We start from the raw sequence: 26,057 nt of genomic DNA on the forward strand, positions 1-26,057 counted from the left end.
AGTAGCTTTATGCATGCAAAGTCTCAGCCTGATCGGTTTAAAATTGACAAAGTTTCATACAAACTTTCATCCCCTATTTTATCCCTTTGGGGATAGAATTAATCAAAATTCTTTCTTAGCGGATGCCTACGTCATAACATCTACCTGCATGCCATATTTCAGCCCGATCCGTCCAGTGGTTTGGGCTGTGCGTTGATAGTTCAAAAGCTAGTTATTATACTTTCACAGCTTAATAACTTTAAAACTAGGAAATAAGTTATCCGTAACATATATTCACCTTGCCATATGTACACTTTATTTATGTGCATTGAAGTTAAATAAAAATAAATAAATTCGCCCAATTTACCTAATATCATTTTAAATTATAGTCGCTGTCTGGCCGTCCCTATACATGCTTAAATCTTTAAAACTACGCAACGGACTTTTTTTTTTTTTGTGGATGATAATGGAATGGTGCACCCGCCTGCGCTAACGGTTTACGCTGACAGGGCACCAGTGGAGGATGATAAGATGAGCATGAGGTCAGGTCAGTTAGCCCATCGTGACAAATTCACCAGGAATTTATCACGATGGTTTCCAGGGGGACCGCGTGGAGGTCGACCTGACATGATACATTGCTAGCAATGGGGTTATCAATCCACATTACTAACAATCCCCTTCCCCCCCGCAACGGACTTTGAAGCAGTTTTTTTTAATAGATAACTCTATCTATATATATTCAAGAGGAAGTTTTATATGTATAATACATGTACACCCGGGCGAAGCCGAGGCGAGTAGCTGGTAAGCTATATTACTGTAGTTTCATCAAAATCCGTTCGTTAGGTATTGTGAAAGAGTAACAAATATCCTGAAGTTAAATAAAAATAAACATTTCGCCCAATTTACCTAATATCTTTTTAAATTATAGCCATTCTGTTATTCTGATATATAAGCTATATTACTGTAAAGTTTCATCGAAATACGTTCGGTAGTTATCGTAAATGAGTAACATACATAAATACTTACAAACTTTCGCATTTATAATATTAGTAAGATAGTTATAGCAGATAATAAATAATGTTTTATTATAGCTAAACATACTACCGAGGTTAGCTCAAAGATAGATTAGATAGTCCGGCTATGGCTGGATTATATGACTGACAGTGTTACGAAATTTCATTTGAAACGTTTCAATTGAGAACATTTGGGTAACTGGAAATTCATCCAAATATTCTCAATTTAAAATAGAAATATAAATTTATTGCCTGGACATTGCACATAACGCCATCAAGTCCCACGCTAAGCAGAGCTTGTATTATGGATACTAGACAATTATTATAAATATTTAAATACTTTTTTGGCATAATAATAATAATATAATGACCCTGTACAATTCCCATAACGCCATCTAGTCCCAAGATACGCAGAAATTCTATTATGGGTATTAGACAACTGATATAAAAACTTATAAAATATGTTTTGGCAAATATAAAATACCCAGACCAAAACATACAAATATACTCATGAATAGAAATGTTTGTGTGTGCGAGAATCGAACCCGACCATGGGAAATAAAGCGGCTATATTGCTAGACCACCAAGGCCGTTGGAAGCAATTAAATATGCACGTATGACCATAGAGGGAAGGGGTGGTGTAGTTAGTACTACTGGCTGTATAGCTAGCAACGTCAATGTTGACTTTAAACCATCGTGATTAATTAGTCACGAAGGACATATACCATGTAATGTAAGGGCGGTAGCACTACACTATAATTGTACATTAAAAATACGCTAAGCATATAATAAAATACTATCAAACCACAATGCAAGTTACGATAACCACGTACTCTTATCTATAGTTACCTAATTTGAAATAACTCGAGTGTTAAGGATTTTGGATCGTACGATCGGGCCGCTCCTATCTAGCCACCAGTCATTTACTGGTAAAAACATCAATACAAAAACGATAAAGTATTAGAAATGACCACGCTGGTAAATGGTAATAAATGCACGGTTTTGAGAAACAACCGTGTAAATAGAATTTGTATATCTTAACAGAATAGCATGGCTGACTGACATTCTTCAATCGTAGTGACTAGAACCAGTACCGTAGCCTGACGAAGTCAGTCATTAGTGCGCTCAATCATATTTTAGACCCAATGACCAGACCAAAGAAGCAGTTCTGTTGATTTTCTACGAACTTGATTTCAATTTTTATTAGGTTTCACCTATGTTTAATAATATGGCATAAGCCGAAGAAGGGAAACAGCAAGATATTCGGGGTTCCACTGAAAATCAGCGTCGTGGCTTTTATCATGGCATAATGCTGAGATGGGCCCCTTACACACACATCAGTACACAGTGACGCGGTGGCGTTGCTCCGCAGTGGTGAATAGGAAATGCATTTTACTTTATTATTATTACTTAGTATTGTTTTTTTATTCATCTCCCCTCTTAAGGAGAGGAGATGGCAACATTATTTGTTTGTTACTATTTTGTTCTTTTTTTTTGTATATAATGATTTCATCTCTAATTTAATGAATTGTTTTTTATTTACGTTTATCTTATATAATAATTTATATGCAGCTGTCAGCATCGTTTTTATTGTATGATGTGTGATGTAATAAATGTTATTCTATTCTATATTTTTAAAGGCGCTCTAAATCTTATTGAGGAAAATACATCACAAATTTAAAACATTGTAAGCGATTATATAACCGGTGGATATAACAAACAGGTGGACTAAAATGTGCTGCTCGACGGTTTAGGTAAAAACTGAACGGTACGGATTGGCATCAGTCCAGCCAACGATTTGGCCAGACCGGCCCCTTGGCAAGACTCCCGAATAAGAATTTTCCTAGAACTCTACAGTTGCTGCCCAGGATGCTACCAAAATTATCAATTCAAATTAAAAAATTCAGATTTCTAATTCAAAATATCCTTATTCAGACTCTTATGATATGTCAAATCTACCGTCAGTTCGGAATGACTTCGAGATGAGAACTGATAAGCAACTCAGCTCGTATTCTTTTCAAATAAATGTTGCACATGTTTACGATAGTACAGATTCATTTAAATTCTAATTTGGGAGAATAGAGTGACCACCAGCATATGCTATTGCAAAAGCAAAAAGTCTAAATCAGTGTTCGTAACCAGAACAGACCAGTCCCCACAAGCAGCACCGATGAGCCAGCCATCATTGCACTCAACCATTTCAGAGGGAGCTTATTTTTCACAATTGCGAAGGAGTGATTCATCAATCTTATTGTAACTGCTACATGCAGGATATATTGGCATTTCAATGATTTTTAGAAGAATTTCATCAAAAATGGTTGGGCTTCAACACTTCTATCCTTGACTTTCGTTTACTTGAACCTTTCATTTGCGTCGCGTCGGTAATAGGATAAATATAGATATAGTTTCTAATTACTTGAGATTGTGTATCAGTTACGCGGTGAAAGTAATTAGTAATTTCATTAATACCAGATAATATCCTATCAGTGTTTAGAGAATTATTAGTATTGAACTGATCGCTTTGTACCCACAATCGTACATAGCATTTTATTTATTAACTAGTTGTTACCCGTTACCCGTGACATCGTACGCGTGAAATGTAACTTTATTTTTCTAAAGTAAAATTAGCTTAAGTTACTCCTTATTACATCAGCTACCTGCCAATAAAAGTCCCGTCAAAATCGGTCTAGCCATTTCAGAGACTAGCGGGAACAAACAGATAGACAGACAAAAATTGCAAATAATGTTGTTTTGGTGTATGTACCGTATTTATATTCATATGCATTATTAAACGGTTATTTCAATACTACAAACAGACACTCCAATTTTTTTTATGCATAGATTTATACATTCTAAATGACTGGACCGATTTGAATGAAATTTTGTGTGCATATCTTAATGGGTTCCTGTATACTTGTTGAGGCCTCGTTCAAAGGCGAAACACGTATCGCAATATGGGTGTAGACTCAATAACGGTCGGAATTTGATCACCATTAGAGAAGGTCGAAACGGTAGTCAAGTTTCAGCACTCAATTTGTGGTCTCACATATGCTAATTGTAGCGGAATTAAACAAAATAATGTAAATCCATTAAGTAGTGAAATGGATTTCCGCAAAATAACACTTCATTACAGAGTATAAAAGTCGCTGTCACTGTCTGTCCGTCCCTATGTATGCGTAAATCTTTAAAACGACGCAACGGTTTTTTTAATAGATAGAGTGATTCAAGAGGAAGGTTTATATGTGTAATACATGTACACCCGGGCGAGTAGCTGGTAAGTTCTATAAAATATACTTTCTAATCAAAACACGGTATGTAGTTATATTTCTTTCGAAATATTCTAATGATGTTCACCGCAACTGGCTTTTACAGCTTCACTGAACGTTAGCGGGTGGGGCTGATGGCATTTCAAACCCGACGAAGGATTTAAGTAGCCAGTTTGGTTTGAGGACTAACTCAGCTTGGGATTCAATATTATTCGATAATTTCGGTCCCCGTTTGAAATGAATCGAGCGGAGAAGCATGTAGTTATCTGTCAAAAATTGTTATGCCCAATTTACACTCAGCCCGAGTGGGCAGGGAAGTGAGCAGCGCGAGAGTGTAAACACGAGTGGAAACACTTCCCATGCCATTGGTGCGCCCGGCGCTCTCTCGATTGTCGGTTTTTCGTGCGCGAGTCAAAGGACTGGCAGCGCGAGTGGCAGCGTGTTTTTACATTCAGCCCTCTCGCTCAGTTGTCGCCCGGCAATATTTCCCGCAGCGCGAGTGGCAGGGGAAGCGGCTGAATGTAAACGTAGCATAACCTAATCGCAAAATTGAAAATTTCTACGTCAAATTCAGAATTGTATTGTTTAACATACTTTATTCATTTGTCCACAGCATCCCGTATACAAAGAGGATACAGATTCTTCAATTTTACAATGTTTGCATCCAATTATACAATCTGGCAGCCCTGCCAACTATCAGTACTGAATGAATATGACACAACGACCGTTCTGTACTCATCAGATCGTAAAAATTAATATAGATAAGCACTTTTGAATAGTCACAGTTATCATTCTTTTAATCTACCGCTCATTCGGAAAGCGTCATCATAAGAAGAACAAAACATTAAAGATAGGGCAGAATTAAACAAAATACTTTTAAATTGTGTAAATTGATTACATAGACAAAGTCGCAGGTCGCAGCTAGCAAACAACAGTATGCGATTGCTAACAGTAGGTATAAAGGGTAATTGTTTGTTTGAAAATAATTTCAAGTACATACACGGCTCATACAAAATTTTATTGCATGATAAAAGTTTAAGATTAAATGATAAGAGAATTTTATTTAATTAACGTTTTTATGTGACAGACAAGAAAACGAAGCTAACGACGTAAATGACGGAAAATGTATGACGCCAGAGACAACAATTTTTACGTAATTGGAATTGCACAAATTTAAGAATATCCTTGAATTCTTGGTCTAGGTCGCGAAATCCAAAAAAAGGCAAGCACAATAGATCTATGTACTGCTACAGGTATCTTTACAATCCTTGGTCTAGGCCGCGAATTCTAAAAAAAAGGCGAGCACAATAGATCTTTGTACTGCTACAGGTATCTTTACAATCCTTGGTCTAGGCCGCGAATTCTAAAAAAAAGGCGAGCACAATAGATCTTTGTACTGCTACAGGTATCTTTACAATTCTTGGTCTAGGCCGCGAATTCTAAAAAAAAGGCGGGCACAATAAATCTTTGTAGTGCTACAGGTACCTTTACAATTTTTGGTCTAGGCCGCGAATTCTAAAAAAAGGCGAGCACTATAGATCTATATAGCGCTACAGGTACCTTTACAAATCTTGGTCTAGGCCGCGAATTCTAAAAAAAGGCGAGCACAATAGATCTATGTAGTGCTACAGGTACCTTTACAATTCTTGGTCTTGGCCGCGAATTCTAAAAAAGGGTGAGCGCAATAGATCTATGTAGTGCTACAGGTACCTTTACAATTCTTGGTCTAGGCCGAGAATTCTAAAAAAGGGGGAGCGCAATAGATCTGTACAGGTCGTAGTGCTACAGATCTCTTTAGCGCAGAGTAATAGGCCAAAGCCTAATAAAAGAAATGGCAAAAGAGCAAAAACTGCCCACTTTCTCCTTATCCATATAAATTTACTGTCACATCTTATAGTACGCTACTTAGCGAAAGAAATACGTAAATACCGTAATTCATTCCGACAGCTTTCCTTGAAATTATATTATGGAATGCAAAACATGAGCAAGATACGGATGCAACTATATTAATTTTTTTTCGGACTATTCTATTGAATTTGATCGCAGTTGGCCTTTATACCTTCACCGTACGATAGGGGGCGAGTGCAGATGGCATTCCAAACCAAAGGAAGGATTTATAGAGCGGATGAAGGCCAACTCCCGCCTAACGAATACGACTTTAGTCTGAGAGCACTGCTTGGGGTTCGGACCTCGGCTCAGGCCGTCGTAATTTCGATCCCCGTTTGAATTGGATAGGAAATCGATCGAAAGTTCTCACAAAGGACAAGGCATGAGTATACCACGGTCAAGATTTTTATGTGCATATTGCTGTTCATGAATGAGACACTTGCCAGTTGCCACATTGTCAGCTAGTTCGTCAGTTTACTCGCCTTTTTAATTACATTTAAAAATAACTAAACTTATCTAAATGACAATAATAATCTTGTTACGTACATGAATACGTAATTGCACTGCAGTGTTATAAAGTTAAACTAGATTTTCTAGCTATTCACACATCTTACTAATATAAACGCGAAAGTTTGTGAGTATGGATGGATATTTGTTACTCTTTCACGCAAAAACTACTGAACGGATTTTGATGAAACTTCACAGTAATATACCTTATATATCAGAATAACACATAGGCTATAATTTGAAAATATATTATGTAAATTGGGCGAAATAAACGTTAAATATCGAGTAGTAAATTACGACATTCGTAAAAGGAATCTGAAAAGTTTTGGAATTTAGGCAATAAAAAAAATAGAGAAGGAAAAAAAAAAGAGTTGTAAATTGAGAATATTTATATTTGGATAATAAATTGCGACATTTAGAAACGGCGGATGAAATACAGCAAGGGAGTTTAGAGAAGAAAAAAAAAAGAGCTTCGTCATTTGGGAATATTTATATTTGGAAAATAAATTACGACATTTGGAAAGGGCGGATGAAAAAATGAAAAGGAGTTTAGAGAAAAAAAAGAGATTTGTCAATTGGGAATATTTATATCGAAATATATATAACTCAAAGGTGACTGACGTAGTGATCTATCAACGCACAGCCCAAACCACTGGACGGATCGTGCTGAAATTTGGCATGCAGGTAGATGTTATGACGTAGGCATCCGCTAAGAACGGATTTTGATTAATTCCACCCCCAAGGCGATAAAATAGGGGATGAAAATTTATATGAAACTTTGTCAATTTTAAACCGATCGGGCTGAGACTTTGCATGCATAAATCTACTATAACATAGGCATCCCCTAAGAAAGGATTTTGATAAATTCCACCCCTAAGGGGATAAGTTAACGCGATCGAAGCCGCGGGCAAAAGCTAGTTTGGATAATAAATTGCGACATTTAGAAAGGTCGGATGAAATAATGAAAGGAAATTATTTTGCGCGAATAAAAGGAAACGTCGATACGAGCGACCCTACACGGACGTCCGTCGACATCCGTAATTTAGCGTTTTATTATCTCAGGAGTGAGGCCTGTCTCCCTGATGCAATTCCAATTTAATGAAATCGTCATCATTGTGATTAATTGCTTTAATTCTTATTTTTTTAATTTTATTCTTAATTTAAAATTCTTAATGGCAATAGAATAGAGTTATATAATATCTTTCTAATATTATAAACGCGTTAGTTTGCGAGTATGGATGATTGTTTCTTACTCTTTCACGTAAAAATACTGATTGGATTTTGATGACATAGTAATATAGTTTATACATCATAATAATATACATTTAAAAAAAATGTGTTCTGCACTCTTTCTCTATCTATACGGATTACGGAAACGGTTATTTCAATATTACAAACAGACACTCCAATTTTATTTATATGTATAGATGTATAGATTGTGCGTGCTGAGAATGCAAATAAAATAATGATCCATCTATCAAAATTCAAAATATCTTTACCATGTAGGACTATTACAGACTCTTACTTTCAAAAAAGTAAAAATTAAATAAAGTTGCTATTTAATGGCCATAAAAATATATAATAAAATCCCCCGTCACTTTAAAGAATTGACCATAAATTCTTTTAAATACCAAATTTCGAAATTGGTTAATTGACAATTGTTTTATACCATAAATGAATTTTTCGCTAAAAGCTAGGAGTTATATGTAGAATTATTAGATAATAAAATTAATAGTATTGTTTGATATATTTGTATAATATTGATTGACACCTAACTAAAATAAATGTCACGTATCTATCTATATTTGACATATAATACAATTTTTAAACGTTAATTCATTAATTCTACTGTATAATTTGTATATTACTAAAATGTTTGCATGCCAAAACAATGGCGTTCAACATTCTTTTAACCATTCTTGTAATATTTATACCATATTTCATGTAAATAAATACATTTCATTTCAAATCTACCGTCAGTTTGGAACAGGGATGTTAGGAAGCTCCGTAACGGTAACCGAAACTATCGGATATCCGATATAAAAAATATTCGTAACCGTAACCGAATCCGAAATAAAAGTTTCGGATAGTATCGGATAGGGACGGAGCCTAATTGAGATATATTTTGTAACCATTTTATTAGCTATTTATATTTTACTTTTGAAATTCTTTAAAAAAATATTAACCGTAACCGAAATTATCCGAAACTAACGGATAATCCGAAATAATTTCATATCCACATCCATATCCGTATCCGGTATAATAATCATTCCTATATCCGAAACCTATCCGTATCCGATATTTCATATCCATAACATCGCTGGTTCGGAATTATTTCAAGATGATTCTCATCTTGAAATAATTCCGAAGAACTGACAAGAAAGTCAGCTCGTATTCTTTTCAAATATATGTGTATATGTTTACAATAATACAGATTCATTTTTAAATTCAAAATTTGAGAGAATAGAGTGACCACCAGCATATGCTATTGCAAAAGCAAAAGGTCTAATCAGTGTTCGTAACCTGAACAGTCCCCACAAGCAACACTCGTTCACGAGTATGGCGGATGAGCCAGCCATCATTGCACTCAACCATATTAGAGGGAGCACAGTGTAGAGTGACCACCAGCATATGCTATTGCAAAAGCAGAGTTAATCTATCTTAGAACTCACCTGAAAGAACATCCACGTGGGATATTCTCCAAGTTTGACTGCTATGCACGCGCCAAGAGCTATAAAAACAGTGGATATGCTATCACAGCCGTGGTCGAACAACTCGCCCAATGGTGACTGGCTGCCGGTCCGACGCGCCTGCTTGCCGTCTATGGCATCCAGACTCTGGTAGATGAAGACTCCTAGTGCGCACAAGGCGAATGACCATCTCGGCGGCTCTTGTTGTGCGTCTGGGCTGTACCTGCAAAATGTATGGGTGTTTTTTTTTAAATTCATTCATACATTGAGATCCTTGGAGATCTGGAGTCATACTGCCTTAATTCTAAGTTTGATTAGAAAGGTACGCAGGAAGTATTTTTGAAAATGATTGTTTGTTCTGGTTGTTTTCTCAGTGGTCTAGTGGTTTAGCACTCCGCCTTACTTCCGATGGTCGCAGGTTCGATATTTCGACCGGTACAAACATTTATATACATAAGTATGATTGTTTTTACTGGTCTGGGTGTTCTCTCGGTAATCTAGTTGTTGCACACCAAACATTTTCATTAGACAATGTAAATACAGTGGCTTTAAAAAAAAAAAAGAAATCGATTTGAGTTTCTTGCCAGTTTCTCTCAATTTCTCAATTGAATCTGTACACTGAACTGGGTGATAGAAAAAAAATATTATTAAAAAAACTTGATGTTCATAAACAGCTAAATAAGAAATACTTAAATGGAGATAAATTAAATTAAATTTCTAAAATAAAGGTAACCTACGTTAATCTTTATAACATTAGTTATCTGCAAGTGAAAGTACCGTTAAAATTGGTGCAACCATTTCAGAGATTAGCAGGAACGAACAGACAGACATAATTTTTTAAATTATGCCTTTGATATAATTACTGTATATACATATATGGGTTTAGTGAAACGCTTGTAATTTGAAATTACAAGCAGATGCTTCAATTTTATTTAGTTGTACAAATTGTTGTATTCAAAACAAATTGTGCCTACACTTGTAATATTTCTGTCGACACTTGAGACCCTTCCACTAGTTTACGTCTCCACTAACAGATTTAAGTTCAATGTCACATCATTAAATAAACTTACTAATGAACAATAAACAATATATTATTGACGACCTCGGTGGTCTAGCGGTCTAGCACGCTTTACGTCCGATGGTCGCGGGTTCGATTCCTCGCACGGCACAAACATTTGTATTCATGAGTATGATTGTTTGTATCGGTCTGGGTATTTTCTATGTATAATATGTATGTATTTACGAAAAAAAAATTATCTATGTATTTGTATCAGTTGTCTAGTACCCATAACACAAGCTTTGGCTAGCTTAACTTGGGTCTAGATGGCGCTGTGTGAATTGTTTTGAGATTATTATTTTTTTTTTTTTCTCACTTTTGCTGGTCTTCTCCACACTTGTGTGCGCTTGTATGTATGTGTGAGTGTGTATGTAAGTATTATTATTATTATTATGTAGCAACACCACGTCATATCACATATAACACTACAGTGGTGAGGTGATGAACACCATGCGACATAATAATATATTATATTATTAAACAAAAGCATTTTGCCTAAAACTAGTACAAAGTGTAGTATTACACTAATCTCTTCCTGATAATTCTTTCTATTATTTATTATAAGTGTTATTAATTTCATATAATCCCCTTGTTTCCTTTAATCCATAAACACCAATACAACTAATGTCGATATAATTAATCCATATTTATTTAAAAGAGCAACACATAAGTTTCTTTCTCATTCTTCTTGTGATGAGTCTGCATTCCGAATGAGCGGTAGAATAAAAAAACTTGACTATTCAAAAGTGCTTATATTAAGTTTATTAGAATAAAGATTATTTCTATTTCTACTTCAACACAAAGCTATAACCAACATTTTCTATTATTCTTATCCTTACTTAATATTATAATTGCGAAAGTAACTCTGTCTGTCTGTCTGTCTCACTTTCACGTCCAAACTACTGAACCGATTTAAATGAAATTTGGTACACAGATAGTCTAGACCCTGAGAAAGGACATAGGCTACTTTTTAGTGCGAACAAAGGGTTGTAAGGGGTTAAAAGGGGGGATGAAATGTTGTATGCAAGAATCGTCATTTTTGAAGCTAGAAAATTGAAACTAATTTTTGAGGCTTTTGATTAAATACTAATAAATATGACATTCAAATTTGTAAAAATGTTATCCTTAAGGGGTAAGAAATTTAACCTAAATGGGATTCAAGTATGTATGGATAATCGTTAATTTTATTTGTCATTTTTGGGTTAGGTTATTGAATATTTTTTCTTTGTTTGGTCGAGGTCACTAGACCACACGGACGAAGTCGCGGGTACAGCTAGTGTATTATAAGTATTATGCATTTCATATAATCCCTTTGTTTCCTTTAATCCTTAAACACCAATACAATACAATGCTATAACCTAATAAGTGTTTATTGTCCTTTATTCATTAATCAGTTTCAGAAATCATTACAAGCAGTAATCAGTCATATTTGTTATCTATGTCTATATCATAAATGGATAAAAATAATACCAATTTGAACAAAGTGATTATTAAATTTGAAAATATCTAGTTAAAAATGCAAACAGAAAATCTTTGCATTTTCAATATAATAAATATAATTATAGATTAATAGTTATTTACACATGAAACTAGTCAATTTTTTTTATAAATTACTAGCTGTCCCGGCAAACTTTGTTTTGTCATATAAATTAATAATGCTATAAAAATAATAGTGGTTGGTGATAGAAGGGTGAAAATTTAGGGAGTATGTATTTTTTAATGACGTCGAAATCGCGCGTCGTCGCGTCTTAATCTGTCCAGCCATTTCAGAGATTAGCCGGAACAAACAGACAGACAGACAAAAATTTTAAAAAGTCGTTTTTGTGGTGTATGTATCGTATTTATATTCATATGCGTGTAGTAAAACACTATTATTTCAATATTACAAACAGACACTCCAATTTTTTTATATGTATAGATGATTTATTATAGAGAATGATAACCAATACTCTATTGCATTTATTGTTTAATTTTAGATCTCTATTGTAATGTTAGTCTGACCACAATCTCAAATAGTGCTTCCTTATCCATAAATAATATATGCTCCTTCAAGCCCATTTTAATAATTATTGTGTTAGGTAACATAAAGTTTCTTGAAACTATCTGACTTCCTCTGTGTTTCATTTCCTCACCTTTTGCAATATTTTTCATGCAGCTGCTTTCCTATTGGTCATAATGTAATGTTATATAGCTTAAACCCTTCCTCGACAAACGGATAGTCCAAATATATTTTTTTAATTCGAACCAGTAGTTCCTGAGATTAGTGCATTCAAACCAAAAACCTCTTCAGCTTTATAATGACTAGCTATTCCCCGCGGCTTCGATTGCGTTAATTTATCCCCTTAGGGGTGGAATTTATCAAAATCCTTCCTTAGGGGATGCCTACGTCATAGTAGCATGATGCAAGCAAAGTATCAGCCTGATAGGTTTAAAATTGACTAAGTATATGTTTCAAACGGTTCACCAAGCCTTTAGCAGATTTGCTGTGGAAATCTGTTGACGGGAGACAACTGTACCGCCAGTGAGGAAACTGTCTCAATTTGTTTTCCAAGTCAATTCACACAATGCCATCTAGTGAAACTGAAAATCAGCACTGGAAACTATGTTCCCAGCAGTATGCTGAGTTGTGGTCCACATTGACTCTGTTTTTTTAAAATGTGTAAATTATTCTTGTAGTCTTATGTTATTACTGTATAAAACGAGTTAATAAATTATATTCTATTCTAGTTCAAAGCTAAGCTGAGCTTGTGTTATGGGATGTAATACATGGATTAATTTTTTTGTAAATAAATATATATAATACATATAAAACACCCAGACCAATACAAACAATCAGACTCATGAATACATATATTTATACTGTGCGAGGAATCGAACCCGCAACCATCGGATAGTAAAGCGGTATACTTAACCACTATACCACCGACCACTATCATATTTTACTTTACTGTATTTTTTCTTAGTGAAAAACATATTAAATTTTAAATATTAAAATAGTAAATTTAATTGAATAAAGATTATTTTTTTGTACCTCTATTTGTGAATAACTGGTTAATACATAAGTACAGCAATATCATTAAGTATTGTATTAAATTTTATAAAGAGGAGGATACCAAGACACTCATATGATAGGGAAACATAGTTGAGAATCCTGTCTGTCCGTCATCCCGTCCCATAAAATGTCAAAATTTTATTGTTATTTATAAAAAAAAAAGAGGAAAATCTTATTATATAATATAAAAAAATAAATAAACTCAATATATAAATGGTACTATGATAACAGTAAGTACAGTATGAATAACTGTATCCAGTTACCAGACAGTACAATCTTTATGTAAGTATCTAATCGAAAACGAGTGGCGCGACATTACGGCTGGCCAATCATAAAACACGACACTAGTGTGAATATTCAACTATGTAAACAACGCACAACGACTAGTTATAATAACTGAATAATCACTTAACTTACTTCTACAGACATAAAAAATTACGCCTCGAGAGAAAGTCTTGAATTCGAATCAAAAACGAAAGTCGTTCCGCGCGTTAGCTAAATGTGACACTAATTTTTATTGTAACCTTCAAAGTACTTACCAAACTAAAATTAGTGTGGTGATTATATTAACTATTAAACCTAGGATAGTGATGAGATTCGGTGCCAGCCAAAGCGGTGTCTTTGAGACAAGCCAGCACCACCACGGCTGAAGTAGAGCATCCAGAATACTGTCACTTGTACACGAATACTTGTGTTCACTCAGTCTTTTTAACTGTGCAGCATTGAGAATTTTCTTTTCCCTAAAGAACTGCATTTTGATTTCACTGTCACGACATCAATATTAAAATTCCACTATACATATAATATTAAATCACTTCGCAAATTATTAATTATCAACTACATGAATCAGTAGACTCATAACATTTCCAACACCATGCGGACTGTAGACTAAATTATTGTTTTTTTTCTGCGAAACACGACTTACTGACATTGACAGCCAAATACGTCAATCATAGCCACATAGCCGCCTATATTGACATTATACGTCAGTTGACAGATTGACGTCTTAAAATAAACATAGACAGTGATATTTAATTTCTGTGGCGTTTTTTACGATCTTGGCGTCTAGGATCCTTATTTAATTATGAATTTATTTAATATACATGCGTAACAATTTTATTTATACACTGTACCATTTTTCTACTGTTTCATTATAACTGTACCGCTATTACTTTTCCATTAAAGAAAATAGTACAACGTAAATGTATACGGAAGCTGTGAAACGGGAGTAAAACTTGTAATTTATATATGTTTATTCTTTTTACTATTGTACTATTCCAGAGTGCTTAAATAATGTTTATTTCTATATTATTTCAATAGATAGAAATATTTGTCTACCTACTTCAGTACAGTGATACCATGTTAGATTTTAAATGAGGCCAATCTGAGTCTACTAGATTTTAATGTCTTAGTTATTGTTTTAGAAATTAAAGAGATTTAATTTGTATGGAAATGGAAATAAATGATTGCTATATACAGGCTATATATCTTTATTGATGTATTATAATTACTAATACGGTTGAAGGAAGGAGGGAATTGTTATCAATGGGAACTAATGGTTGCATTACTAGTTAATTATATATCACTCACTCCCTGTGGCCCTAATGCCACCATCGTGATTATTTTCTGATGAATTTGTTAAGGTAGAAGGTAGATTTTAATAGACAAACCGACTTACTTTTTGTCTTTTATCTATTACTTACCTTATCATATCATCCTCCACTGGTGCTCAGCTGGAGTATTTATATCGTTAATGCAGGCGGGTTCACCATTCCAAGTTCATCCATACAAAACATAGTCTATTGATAAGTGGCAACACCAAGGAAACATAATTTTGAGGATAACAGTGACATTTCATGTTTACAACAAGCTTTATTTCAACAATACATAATTACATTTTTGTTACAATCATAATACTTTTGATTTAATACAATAGTTTAGCAAAAGTTGATCAAAATGACAGATATCGTATTATTTAATACAAACATATTTTATTGTACTCTCTCTCTGTACCTATAAATTCTACTTACGTATCTACATATTCATAATTATATCTCCACTGAACGTTACAATAAAGTTCAAATTTCAATACACATGTAGCCATTGGAATTATGGTTATCTGTAAAATTAGTACAAAACGTTCGTTCTACGTAACAGATTAAAAAGTCGATAGATTTGCGCGACACCTCACATAATAGAAAAAATGAGTCTGCTATTTTCTTTCGTTTTTTGGGACAATTTTAAAATTTTGTTTCGACAAGAACCATTCTTGATATTTAAGAAATATGTTTAAAAAATGCCTAAATGAGTTCAACCATTCTCGAGTATTATGCTTACCTTATACTTATATAAGTATGTAATTTATTATTTATATTTTAGATTTTATTAATAGTTGTCAGCCAACATTAGAGTTACCTTATATTATAGGCAATCTGTTTATTAGCCAAATGGCGTTTTAGGTATGATTGCCGTAGTGGCATATTTCATTTCAGGCAATTTGCTTTTTAATCAATTAGGAATTATACTAGCATGTAACATTTTAGGCACTGCGCCCATAACCTGTTAATAGCAGTTTAAGAAGATAACATCGGTAGATTGGCAACTCGTAATTCTTTTGTATACATAATTTTTATGTTATGTATACAAAAATGTATTTGCCTGAAGGACTTGTATCCATGGTCAAAAATAAAGCATTATTAAAAAAAATCGTTCACAACAATTTTAACACACCGACATTCTGCAGATTTGTTTGGAAGTGTCCCGCATAAAGTTTATAGACTATATATATTTCAACGTGCTCTATTCTTTGTATTTTTTGAGTATTCATTCATATTTTATATAAACAATATAAGCCCTGACCAGAATGCTAAAATAGCGGTTCAATAATACTTATAACTTATGGTTGTGTTCAAAATACCAAAGTTTGAATTTGGAATAAAAGTGGTAATAATAAATATGCATAATTAAAAAAATAATAATCAGTTCTTGTCACATCTTAATTACGTAATGTTCAACGACATATGAAAAAAAAATTACATAATTATTGATTTATTTATGGAATTATGTGGTGTCAACTTGTGATTCATTACGGAAAAATCATTGACACTAAATCGTAATGTTGCAAGTAAAATAAATTATTACTAAAATAGAAGTTTTTATTACATTTCGTCGTTCAAGTTTATTATTTATTAATGTTGCAAGTAATATAAATTACTGCTAAAATAGCAGTTTTTATTAGAGTTTCTGGTCAGGCTTTTTATATTTATAATGAACGACACTAATGGTAATAATTTAATTAATTACAATATAAGTAATTATAGAATAGCTACCAAACAGTATGCAATACAACTGTGTAGTTCTATTACATGTGGCATTTTTTTTATTAATTGTATGCACTTAATTTAAATTACTGCTACCTAGGTTTGGCCTGATTTTTCCTGGCTTCAATGCGTTTCTGTAAAGTAGTCAATAACGCTCCAAGGACGTTATGTCCGGGCAGTCGTTTTCCAAATAATAATCTTTTTACTGAGTCGTCGTAAGTGAGCAGAGCTACCATATTTTGCAGGAGGAATCCTTGACAATACTCTAGAAGTTGGGTTGCACCGTAGACCTGGAAAAATTTTAAACCTTTAAATCTATAGTCAAGTAAATTAAAAATTCTTAGTTTATGTGAATACCAGCTATATCTCGCGGCACGCTTGGGGGAAAGGTGATTGTTAGTAATATGGATTGACGACCCCAATGCTGGCAATGTCAGGTTGACCTCCAGGCGGTGCCCTCTAGAAACCATCCTGATAATTTCCTGGTTAATTTGTCACGAAGTGCTAACTGACCTGCCCTCATATTCATGCTCTACTGGTGCCCAGCCTATGCTAAAGGTTTACGCTGGCTGGAATCATTCCATTATCATCCACTAAAAATTACAGCCATTTTTTTTATGGACTACTCTAATAGTGTTAGTCGCTGCTGGCCTTTACAGTTTCACTGGATGATAGGGGGCGGGTTCCGCGTGTTTGAAGTGTCATCACTTCAAACACGGAGCTTCAAACAAGGACTTATGGAGCAGCTGAAGGCCAATTCTCGCCTGACAGATATGACTTTAGTCTGAGGTACTTGGTTTGGAAACTCGGCCTTGAAACTCTGATGGCGAATTGTCCTGAGATATAATTATTATTCTAATCACATAAAAAAAGAGTGTTTAATTTACCTTCGCATGAATATAAACTGAAACAAGATTGTGCAGGTCAATAGTCTTCGCAGCGCGAGCCTCGCAGAACCGTTGCAGTGGCAACAGCTGGAAGAAGGAGGCGGCTGCCAGCACCTCCAGCACATCATTCTCAGGTATATCCAGGCCGGAGCATCCGCCGGAGTACAGGTACTTCATGACTTGCTGTTGGAATTATATTATTTAATGACAGGTACAGATGAGGTAGTGTAAGTGAACAAGTTCATAAATCTAATAATTTGATTTAAAACAATACAATACAATATAATGAAGGTCCCGGTGGTCTGGTGGTTTAGTATACCATTTTACTTTCTATGGTGGTAAGTTCGATTCCTCGCATGGTACAATCATTTGCATTCTTGGGTGTTTCCTGTATATACTATGTGTGTATTGAAAAAAATGTATCTATGTATTTATATCAGTTGTCTAGGACCCATAACATAAGCTCTGTTTAGCTTGGGACTAGATGGCACTGTTTGAATTGTTCAGGATTATTTTTATTATTTCTCTTCTTTCATTTGGTCTAAAAGAAGATATAGAAGAAGATACACACTCCACATGGGCATCAGCCAAGTGTAAGAGATATTACGGAAATTATTATTATTTGGCGGGTGAGTCCGCGCTATTATCGAGTGATTTATGATATCACCTGGTATAACTGGGGGGTTATTATTTATATTAATATCTTAGGGTTTAAATTATGACAGTTCACTACACGGCGACACGGGACACGGCGCTATCAGCATTAGAAATTATGTAGAATTTACCTCGAATATGTGGTATCTGATATCATTGATCTGCACAAGAGGTGGCGTGGCTCCAGTGGGCGACATCGCGTCTGCAGCCGGACGTGCTGGCGCCAGCATCGCACGCAGTCGTGGCGACTCTGACACTAGCACTATCTTGTGTCCATAGAACAGTCTCCCCTCAACCCTGCATAAAAAAACTCATTTAAGACACAGATCTCCTGTCCACTTTAAATAGGGATCAAAATTACGATGGTCCACGCCGAGGTTTCTACCCCTAGCGCTGCTCTCAAACTAAAGTCTTGTCCTTTAGGCAGTATAGTTATATACACACATTTAAGACACGAATCTCCTGTCTAATTCAAATAGGGATCGATATTACGACGGTCCTCGCCGAGGTTTCTATCCCTAGCGGTGTCCTTAGACTAAAGTCGTATTCGTTAGGCAGGAGTTGGCCTTCAGCCGCTTCATAAGTCCTTCCGGGTTTGGAGTGCCATCTCCGCCCGCTATCATTCGGTGAAGTTGAAAAGGTCAGCTGCGGCCAACAGCATCAGAATAGTTAAAAAAACCTGAGAAACTCGAGGAAGAAGGGGAAGGAGATCGTTAGTAACGTGGGCCATGTCAGGTTGATCTCCACACGTTTCCCTTGGAAAACATCGTGATAAATTCCTGGTGAATTTGCCACAATGGGCTAACTGACTTACCTCATTATTATTTCATTATCTTCCACTGGTACTCCGTCAACGTAAGCCATTATGCACCAATCAATTATGATCCATTCAATAAACCACTTACAAGGGCGGCGGGTCGGCGGTATGACGTGTGGTGGGTCTGTACCTGAAGGTGACGTCAGCGAGCGAGGGGTTGTTGACGTAGGAGGGGTCGACCCGCGAGGGTGCGGGCGGCGGGTCGGCGGTATGACGTGTGGTGGGTCTGTACCTGAAGGTGACGTCAGCGAGCGAGGGGTTGTTGACGTAGGAGGGGTCGACCCGCGAGGGTGCGGGCGGCGGGTCGGCGGCCGGGCCCGCCACCGCCGGCACCGGCTCCCAGCCGTAGCACGCGCACAGGATGTCCGCCAGCAGCAGCACCGTGCCCTCCTTCTGTCCACATTACACCACGCCGCTTATTAATATAATAATAACCCTGAACAATTCGCACAGCGCCATCTAGTCCCAAGCTACATCTGTTACAAATATTTATATACATAAAATTATTTTTTTTGTATATACATACATACAAAACATTACGACAAATACAAACAATGGTACGTTTACATGCTCATTCTTTCCTGCGTGAAAGCCTATTTGCGCGTGAAAGAAAGAATGAGGCTGCTAATTAGGAAATAAATTCAGAATCTAATCATATTTTTTATTAATTTGTACGTCAAATTTATTCATTTATTTATTTATTTATTAGCATACAAAACAGATTACAATCAAGACAATAATATAAATAGGAGCGTGTAGTTCGGTACAAAACTGGATTGTAATCCAACACTATGTATGCCTAAAAGCTAAATTATATAGACACATTTAATATACGCTAGATAAGGTTATATAATAAAAAGTAAATTAAATAGAAAATAATATATAACTACAAATTATATAGGTAAATAATTTCTAATATACATATAGGTTTACAGTATGATCATAAGAGCATTTCCAACAGTCACCATTGACTTACCTTGCTGTACCGTAAAATGTTGAACAGCAGCGGAAGACATTCGTAAATGAATTGTTTACTATAGTGGCTGTCATCAGATGGACATACCTGAAATAAGTAACCATTAGTTAAGTATTTTTAAGGACGAATCACACGCTTCCGCAATTGAGTAGTGCGACATAGGTCGCCCTAACAACGAGATGGGGCTTACCCTACTAGGCTCAATCACACGCTTCCACAAATGACTAGGACGAAATAGGTCGCCCTAACAATGAGGTGGGGCTTACCCTATTGGTGGCCCTAACAACGACATAGGGCCTACCCTACTAGGCACGATCACACGCTTCCACAATTGAGTAGAAATAGGCCTTAACAAGGTAGAAGTAGGCCTTCTTATCCACATATATTAGTTGCTACTTGCAGCTATATGTTTTTCCAATAAAAAAATATTTACATATAATTAAATGGTAATCAAGCTAATGACGAGCTATCTGATTGAACGTAACTATGGTCATACAAGAAACACCAATGCCAGTTTTTGTGTAACTCCAAGAACAATTTCTAAGGTACTGTGTCTTGTAAATCTGATTGACTAATATAATAAAAGAAATAAAGTAAACCTGCAGAAAATCTTGTAGTAATTGATCAATAACGTGATCCAGCGAGGCGTCAGCTGCGGCCGCTAGCGACAGCGTCCACGCGTGCAGAGACCACGGCACGCCCAGCGCTCGCAACTCCAATGTCATGTCTGAAGTAACAAATGTTATTTTACTAATTATATCTCACAATTAGCTGGAACTAAATAAGAAATGAGGAAGTTTTCTTATACTACATGATAGTACGGTGGTGGCAAACAAGCATACGGTCCATCTGATAGTAAATGGTTACCATAGGCTATGAACGCCTGACATCAGGGGTGTTAAGTCCGCGTTACCGACCCTTAAGAAACCTTAATATAGAAGGGCTAAAGACAAGAGACAGAACATAAATTTTAATAAGAATACACGGGGGGAAATTTTTGGACACTTGATACTACACGAACTTATGAATAATATTATCAAAGGAAAAGTAGAAGGACAGAGAGGAAGGGGAGGATCAAAACACAGTTATATCAAGCAGATTAAGGAAAAAGTTGGAAGTCGTATCAACAATTATAGAGATTGGTAAGGGTTAAAGAAAAGAGATAGATCATAAAAATTAATGCGGGGGGAAATGTTGGGAGTGTCCCAATATTTTCCCCAACGTATTAGATACGACACGACGAATAATATTATCAAAAGAAAAATAGAAGAGAAGAAAATAGAATAGAAAGAAAGGAAGCGGAAGACCAATCTCAGCTATATCAAACAGATTCAAAAGTTGGAGTCGTGTCGTATCTAAAACTAAAGAGGATAGGATAAAGATAGGATAGGATAAAGAGGATAGATAGGAAAATGGCAAGAGCTCCAATGAGCGCGGCTCTTAAATTATGAATGAATAAACGAATTCCACAGTGTTGCCATACTGAATTTTGATGAAAGTAATGCTCGCCAGCGACAGGGAATTCATCCCACGCTGGATCCTAAGTGGTTTAAGACAGTGTGGTTTCAAAGGAGCTTCCTTCCGCGTACTCTTAGATCGTGAATAAACTACCTGCTGAGTGTTTCTTGAGAGATTACAACATGTGGTTTTTAAATATAAGAAAGGTTTCTAAAGGGTCGGCAACGCGTGACTCCCCTGGTGTTTTAGGTGTTCATTCTTAGTAATATGGACTAATAACATTCCTAGCAATGTCTTATGTCACGGTTGTATATAGGTATATATTGACCTTCACATGGTTCCCCCATCATCGTGATAAATTCATGGATTTACCACAATGGCTAACTGACCTAACCTGATCTTATCATCCTCCAGTGGTGCCCCGCCAGCGTAAACCGATAGCGCAGGCGGGTGCACCATACCATTGTCATCCACATGAAAAAAAACTGTTACCGAGGTGGTCGGTCTCCGCGGAGCAGTACATGGCGTCCTGCAGCGCGCGCTGCTGCAGCTTGGAGAGCGCGGGCGGGCGCGGGGAGGGCGCGGGCGCGGGGGCGGGGGCGGCGCCCTCCGCCAGCACCTCCTCCAGGGAGAGCACCGCACGCGCCCCCCCGCCCCGCACCGCCGCCCGCAGGCACGCGCGCCGCCCGTGCGTGCAGCACACCGCCACCGCACTGTCAATTACACACGTGAATAGCAATTAAAATTAACCAAAATTACCATAACCAGTTCACATAGAAAAACGTTCCGAGGTAAAGGTCCTTAAACAATACCTATTTTAAAATTTGTGACAGTCACCTGTAGCATCCGTACTGGGCAGCGGCCGAGTAGCACAAGGCATCGTTGAGCTGGGTCGAGAGGAACGGGTCTGCTCCGTGGGACAGCAACATCTGTACTAGCTCCAGATTACCAACTCCACATGCCACCTGTGGGAAAAAATAGTCATTTCAATAGTTGACAAGTACATTCACGCGCGATCAGAAGCGAGCGCTGTTAATGCGGGAAAGCCAGCGCAAGCAAACTTGAATTCATGCGCGTGACTCATCTCATACTTTTTTTTTAATTGTATTTCATATTTCACAGACTTTATTATCTCTATTGAAGGACGCGGGAACGCACTAGTTGGCAGCGCACGCGCTTTCTTTCTCATACTCTTTACTTGCACACTTTTTCCTGCGTGAAAGAGCCTACGTCGTCTCCCCAGGTGGGCACGGCCGGCTCTTTACATCCTACAGCCCCCTACACCATCGCGGAGTGAGTACGTCACTTGCAAAGGCGTGGTCGTCTCCTAAAGCGGGCACGGCTGTCCAATACACTCCCGCGGAGTAAGTATATCACCTGCAGAAGTATATCGCGTGCACACGTCGTCTCCCCTGGCGGGCGCGCCGCCCACCCGCGCTCCAGCCGCCGTGCACACTCCAGCTCCCCGCCTCCACCCCCGCCCCCGCACTGAGTACGTCACCTGCAGCGGTGTGAGCGTGCACACGTCGTCTCCCCTGGCGGGCGCGCCGCCCACCCGCGCTCCAGCCGCCGTGCACACTCCAGCTCCCCGCCTCCACCCCCGCCCCCGCACTGAGTACGTCACCTGCAGCGGTGTGAGCGTGCACACGTCGTCTCCCCTGGCGGGCGCGCCGCCCACCCGCGCTCCAGCCGCCGTGCACACTCCAGCTCCCCGCCTCCACCCCCGCCCCCCGCACTGAGTACGTCACCTGCAGCGGTGTGAGCGTGCACACGTCGTCTCCCCTGGCGGGCGCGCCGGCCGCCAGTAGACGTCATGCACACTCCAGCGCCCCGCCTCCACCCCCGCCCCCGCACTGAGTACGTCACCTGCAGCGGTGTGAGCGTGCACACGTCGTCTCCCCTGGCGGGCGCGCCGTCCACCCGCGCACCAGCCGCCGTGCACACTCCAGCTCCCCGCCTCCACCCCCGCCCCCGCACTGAGTACGTCACCTGCAGCGGTGTGAGCGTGCACACGTCGTCTCCCCTGGCGGGCGCGCCGTCCACCCGCGCACCAGCCGCCGTGCACACTCCAGCTCCCCGCCTCCACCCCCGCCCCCGCACTGAGTACGTCACCTGCAGCGGTGTGAGCGTGCACACGTCGTCTCCCCTGGCGGGCGCGCCGTCCACCCGCGCACCAGCCGCCGTGCACACTCCAGCTCCCCGCCTCCACCCCCGCCCCCGCACTGAGTACGTCACCTGCAGCGGTGTGAGCGTGCACACGTCGTCTCCCCTGGCGGGCGCGCCGTCCACCCGCGCACCAGCCGCTAGCAGGCGCCGCGCACACTCTAGGGCGCTGCCCCCGCCCCCGCCGCCCCCTCCACCCGCTCCGCCGCCACCACTGCACGCGTAAACCAGCGCCGTCCAGCCTGGTAACAAATAACCTCATAGTCATTGCTTTCAATGGTCACTTATTCATTCATATGGTACTTCAGTCGTCCTCTGTTTCTTGTTTCACGTCACAAGTTTCTTGCTTCTTCTTCTTGGGTTGAGTCTACATTCCGAATCAGTGGTAGAATAAAAATTATGACTATTCAAAAGTGCTTGTATTGAGTATATTTGAATAAAGATTATTTCTATTTCTGTCACCACTTATCTCATTGTACATTTAATCTCGTACTTAGATCATGAAATCTATACATATAAATAAAATTGGAGTGTCTGTTTGTAATATTGAAATAACCGTTTTTTTCTACATGCATATGAGTATAAATACGGTATATACACCAAAATAACATTTTAAAAAATGTTTGTCTGTCTGTCTGTTTGTTCCGGCTAATCTCTGAAAAGGCTGGACCGATTTTGGCGGTACTTTTTTTGGCAGGTAACTGATGTAATAAGGAGTAACTTAGGCTACTTTTATTTTAGAACAATTCTTTTGTTTTAGAAAAATAAAGTTAAATTCCACGCGGACGAAGTCGCGGGAACAGCTAGTCATAAATATATTTACCAGCGGTAGGAGCAGTGTACACGGGGGCATTCTGCTGTGTGTTTGGCGATCTTGGGGATAGGGGCATAGCGCAGTGGGCCGCACAGGTTCCGCCTGTCTCTATGTTCGGATCTGCGCCTGCCTCCAACAGCATCTGCACACAGTAAATCATATTGGAAGGCCGAGTCGCATCACGAACATGCACCTGATTACAATGACTACAAAGATCGTCATTATACCCAGTAATTATTAACCGGGAAAAAATGTAGGGATTAATACATTCAAAAGCATCCAATAGTACTCCAATAGATTAATGCTAATGAGTAAAAACAATATACTGCAAATTGAATAAACACATGGCAAATTTATGCCTGTTCCCAACAAGACTGCAGATTTTGCCAAGCTGCTTATTTTGTTAAAATCTTTCTACAATTTTAGAAAAGTTTTAAATTCTTTCTATAACATAACTGTCTTATGGATTTAGCAATATAGCTAATTCTCTACTCAGCATAAGATACAAGATAATAATTCGATAAATCACTAAGCAGTGCAAGAGGGATATACAACTCACCAGAATAAATCAAGTTAATTAAGGGAAGAATTATAGAGAAGAACGAAGATTTTTCAATTTTATTATTAACTTTGTTAGTAATCAATGTATCATATCATGTCATCAGCAACCCTTCCTTCTTCTCCCGCCCGGCAGCATTACGATGCGTCACCGTCGCCGTCAGCATTTTACACCGCTCCGCGTCCGTATATTACGCCCACACATACCATTTTCCCTTCAGTACATCAAATACTCACAAGCAAGCATCAGTCCACACTCAATCATCGTGTACTCAATAAATCAAGTTGGAAAGCAGCCCGGATTTATAACTTATACATCAGCATCCAGATTGTGTGGGTCACAGCAGACTCATACAAATGTTATAGTTAGGAGAAAAGTTCTTATGAAAGAAAATTTAAGAATTTTGCGCGAAACATCCCAAACGTTAAAAATTATATCAGTGCGATATTTAATATTCATATTTAAGTATGTCGGGTTAGCTTGCTTGTAAGCTATAAGAGAAATAAGACCAATTGAAAAAATTGTTCCATTAGCTTCAATTAAAACGTCACTTACTGCAACGATCTGGTCATCTCCTGCTAACGCAGCCTTCATCAAAGCTGTAAGTCCAGCAGCGTCAGTTGCGTCGATACCAGCCGGAGGTAGCAGTGGTCGTACTCCTCCCACCAGCTCAGCTCTACCGCTGAGTAATGCTCGCTGAGCCAGGCCCAAAGCAGCACGACTCAATTCGTCGGTGCTTCTAGCGCAGCGCGACCAGACTGGCTCTATAGGTTCTTCTAAGCTGTGGCAAGGGGGTAATCGGATTATTAGTGATGTGAACTGTGGCCTCTACTAGCAACAATATATATTGCTGGGGGTAAGATTGACTTTCACGCGGAAACCTGGAAACCAACACGATAAATTCCTGGTGAATTTGTCACGATGGGCAACTGACTTGCTCTCATCTTTATCTTATCAT

General features: G+C 38.0%; 2 protein-coding genes across 5 annotated transcripts in view; both read right to left on the reverse strand.

Annotated features, from left to right (window-relative positions):
- LOC131852773 (cholinephosphotransferase 1) overlaps nucleotides 1-14,327 on the reverse strand; it is a 33,268-nt gene extending 18,941 nt beyond the window's left edge. For all 4 annotated transcript variants that reach the window (XM_059203493.1, XM_059203494.1, XM_059203495.1 and 1 more), the window contains exons 1-2: nucleotides 13,991-14,327; nucleotides 9,325-9,565 (exon numbers count right to left, since the gene is read on the reverse strand). In XM_059203493.1, coding sequence (XP_059059476.1) covers nucleotides 9,325-9,565; nucleotides 13,991-14,205 — 456 coding nt within the window. In that variant the 5' untranslated portion in view covers nucleotides 14,206-14,327. The remainder of the gene's footprint in view (nucleotides 1-9,324; nucleotides 9,566-13,990) is intronic.
- A 983-nt stretch (nucleotides 14,328-15,310) lies between these two features.
- Nucleotides 15,311-26,057, reverse strand: part of LOC131852783 (ankyrin repeat and BTB/POZ domain-containing protein 2) — a 43,892-nt gene continuing 33,145 nt past the window's right edge. Inside the window, exons 14-24 of the mRNA XM_059203512.1 lie at nucleotides 25,655-25,880; nucleotides 24,550-24,682; nucleotides 23,799-23,968; nucleotides 22,401-22,528; nucleotides 22,056-22,276; nucleotides 20,705-20,832; nucleotides 20,106-20,192; nucleotides 19,260-19,522; nucleotides 18,444-18,609; nucleotides 17,659-17,841; nucleotides 15,311-17,061 (exon numbers count right to left, since the gene is read on the reverse strand). Coding sequence (XP_059059495.1) covers nucleotides 16,864-17,061; nucleotides 17,659-17,841; nucleotides 18,444-18,609; nucleotides 19,260-19,522; nucleotides 20,106-20,192; nucleotides 20,705-20,832; nucleotides 22,056-22,276; nucleotides 22,401-22,528; nucleotides 23,799-23,968; nucleotides 24,550-24,682; nucleotides 25,655-25,880 — 1,903 coding nt within the window. The 3' untranslated portion in view covers nucleotides 15,311-16,863. The remainder of the gene's footprint in view (nucleotides 17,062-17,658; nucleotides 17,842-18,443; nucleotides 18,610-19,259; nucleotides 19,523-20,105; nucleotides 20,193-20,704; nucleotides 20,833-22,055; nucleotides 22,277-22,400; nucleotides 22,529-23,798; nucleotides 23,969-24,549; nucleotides 24,683-25,654; nucleotides 25,881-26,057) is intronic.

This window comes from Achroia grisella, unplaced genomic scaffold (genome assembly GCF_030625045.1).
Source record: "Achroia grisella isolate CSIRO2021 unplaced genomic scaffold, CSIRO_AGI_Agris_v1 utg862, whole genome shotgun sequence".
Lineage (NCBI taxonomy): Eukaryota > Metazoa > Arthropoda > Insecta > Lepidoptera > Pyralidae > Achroia > Achroia grisella.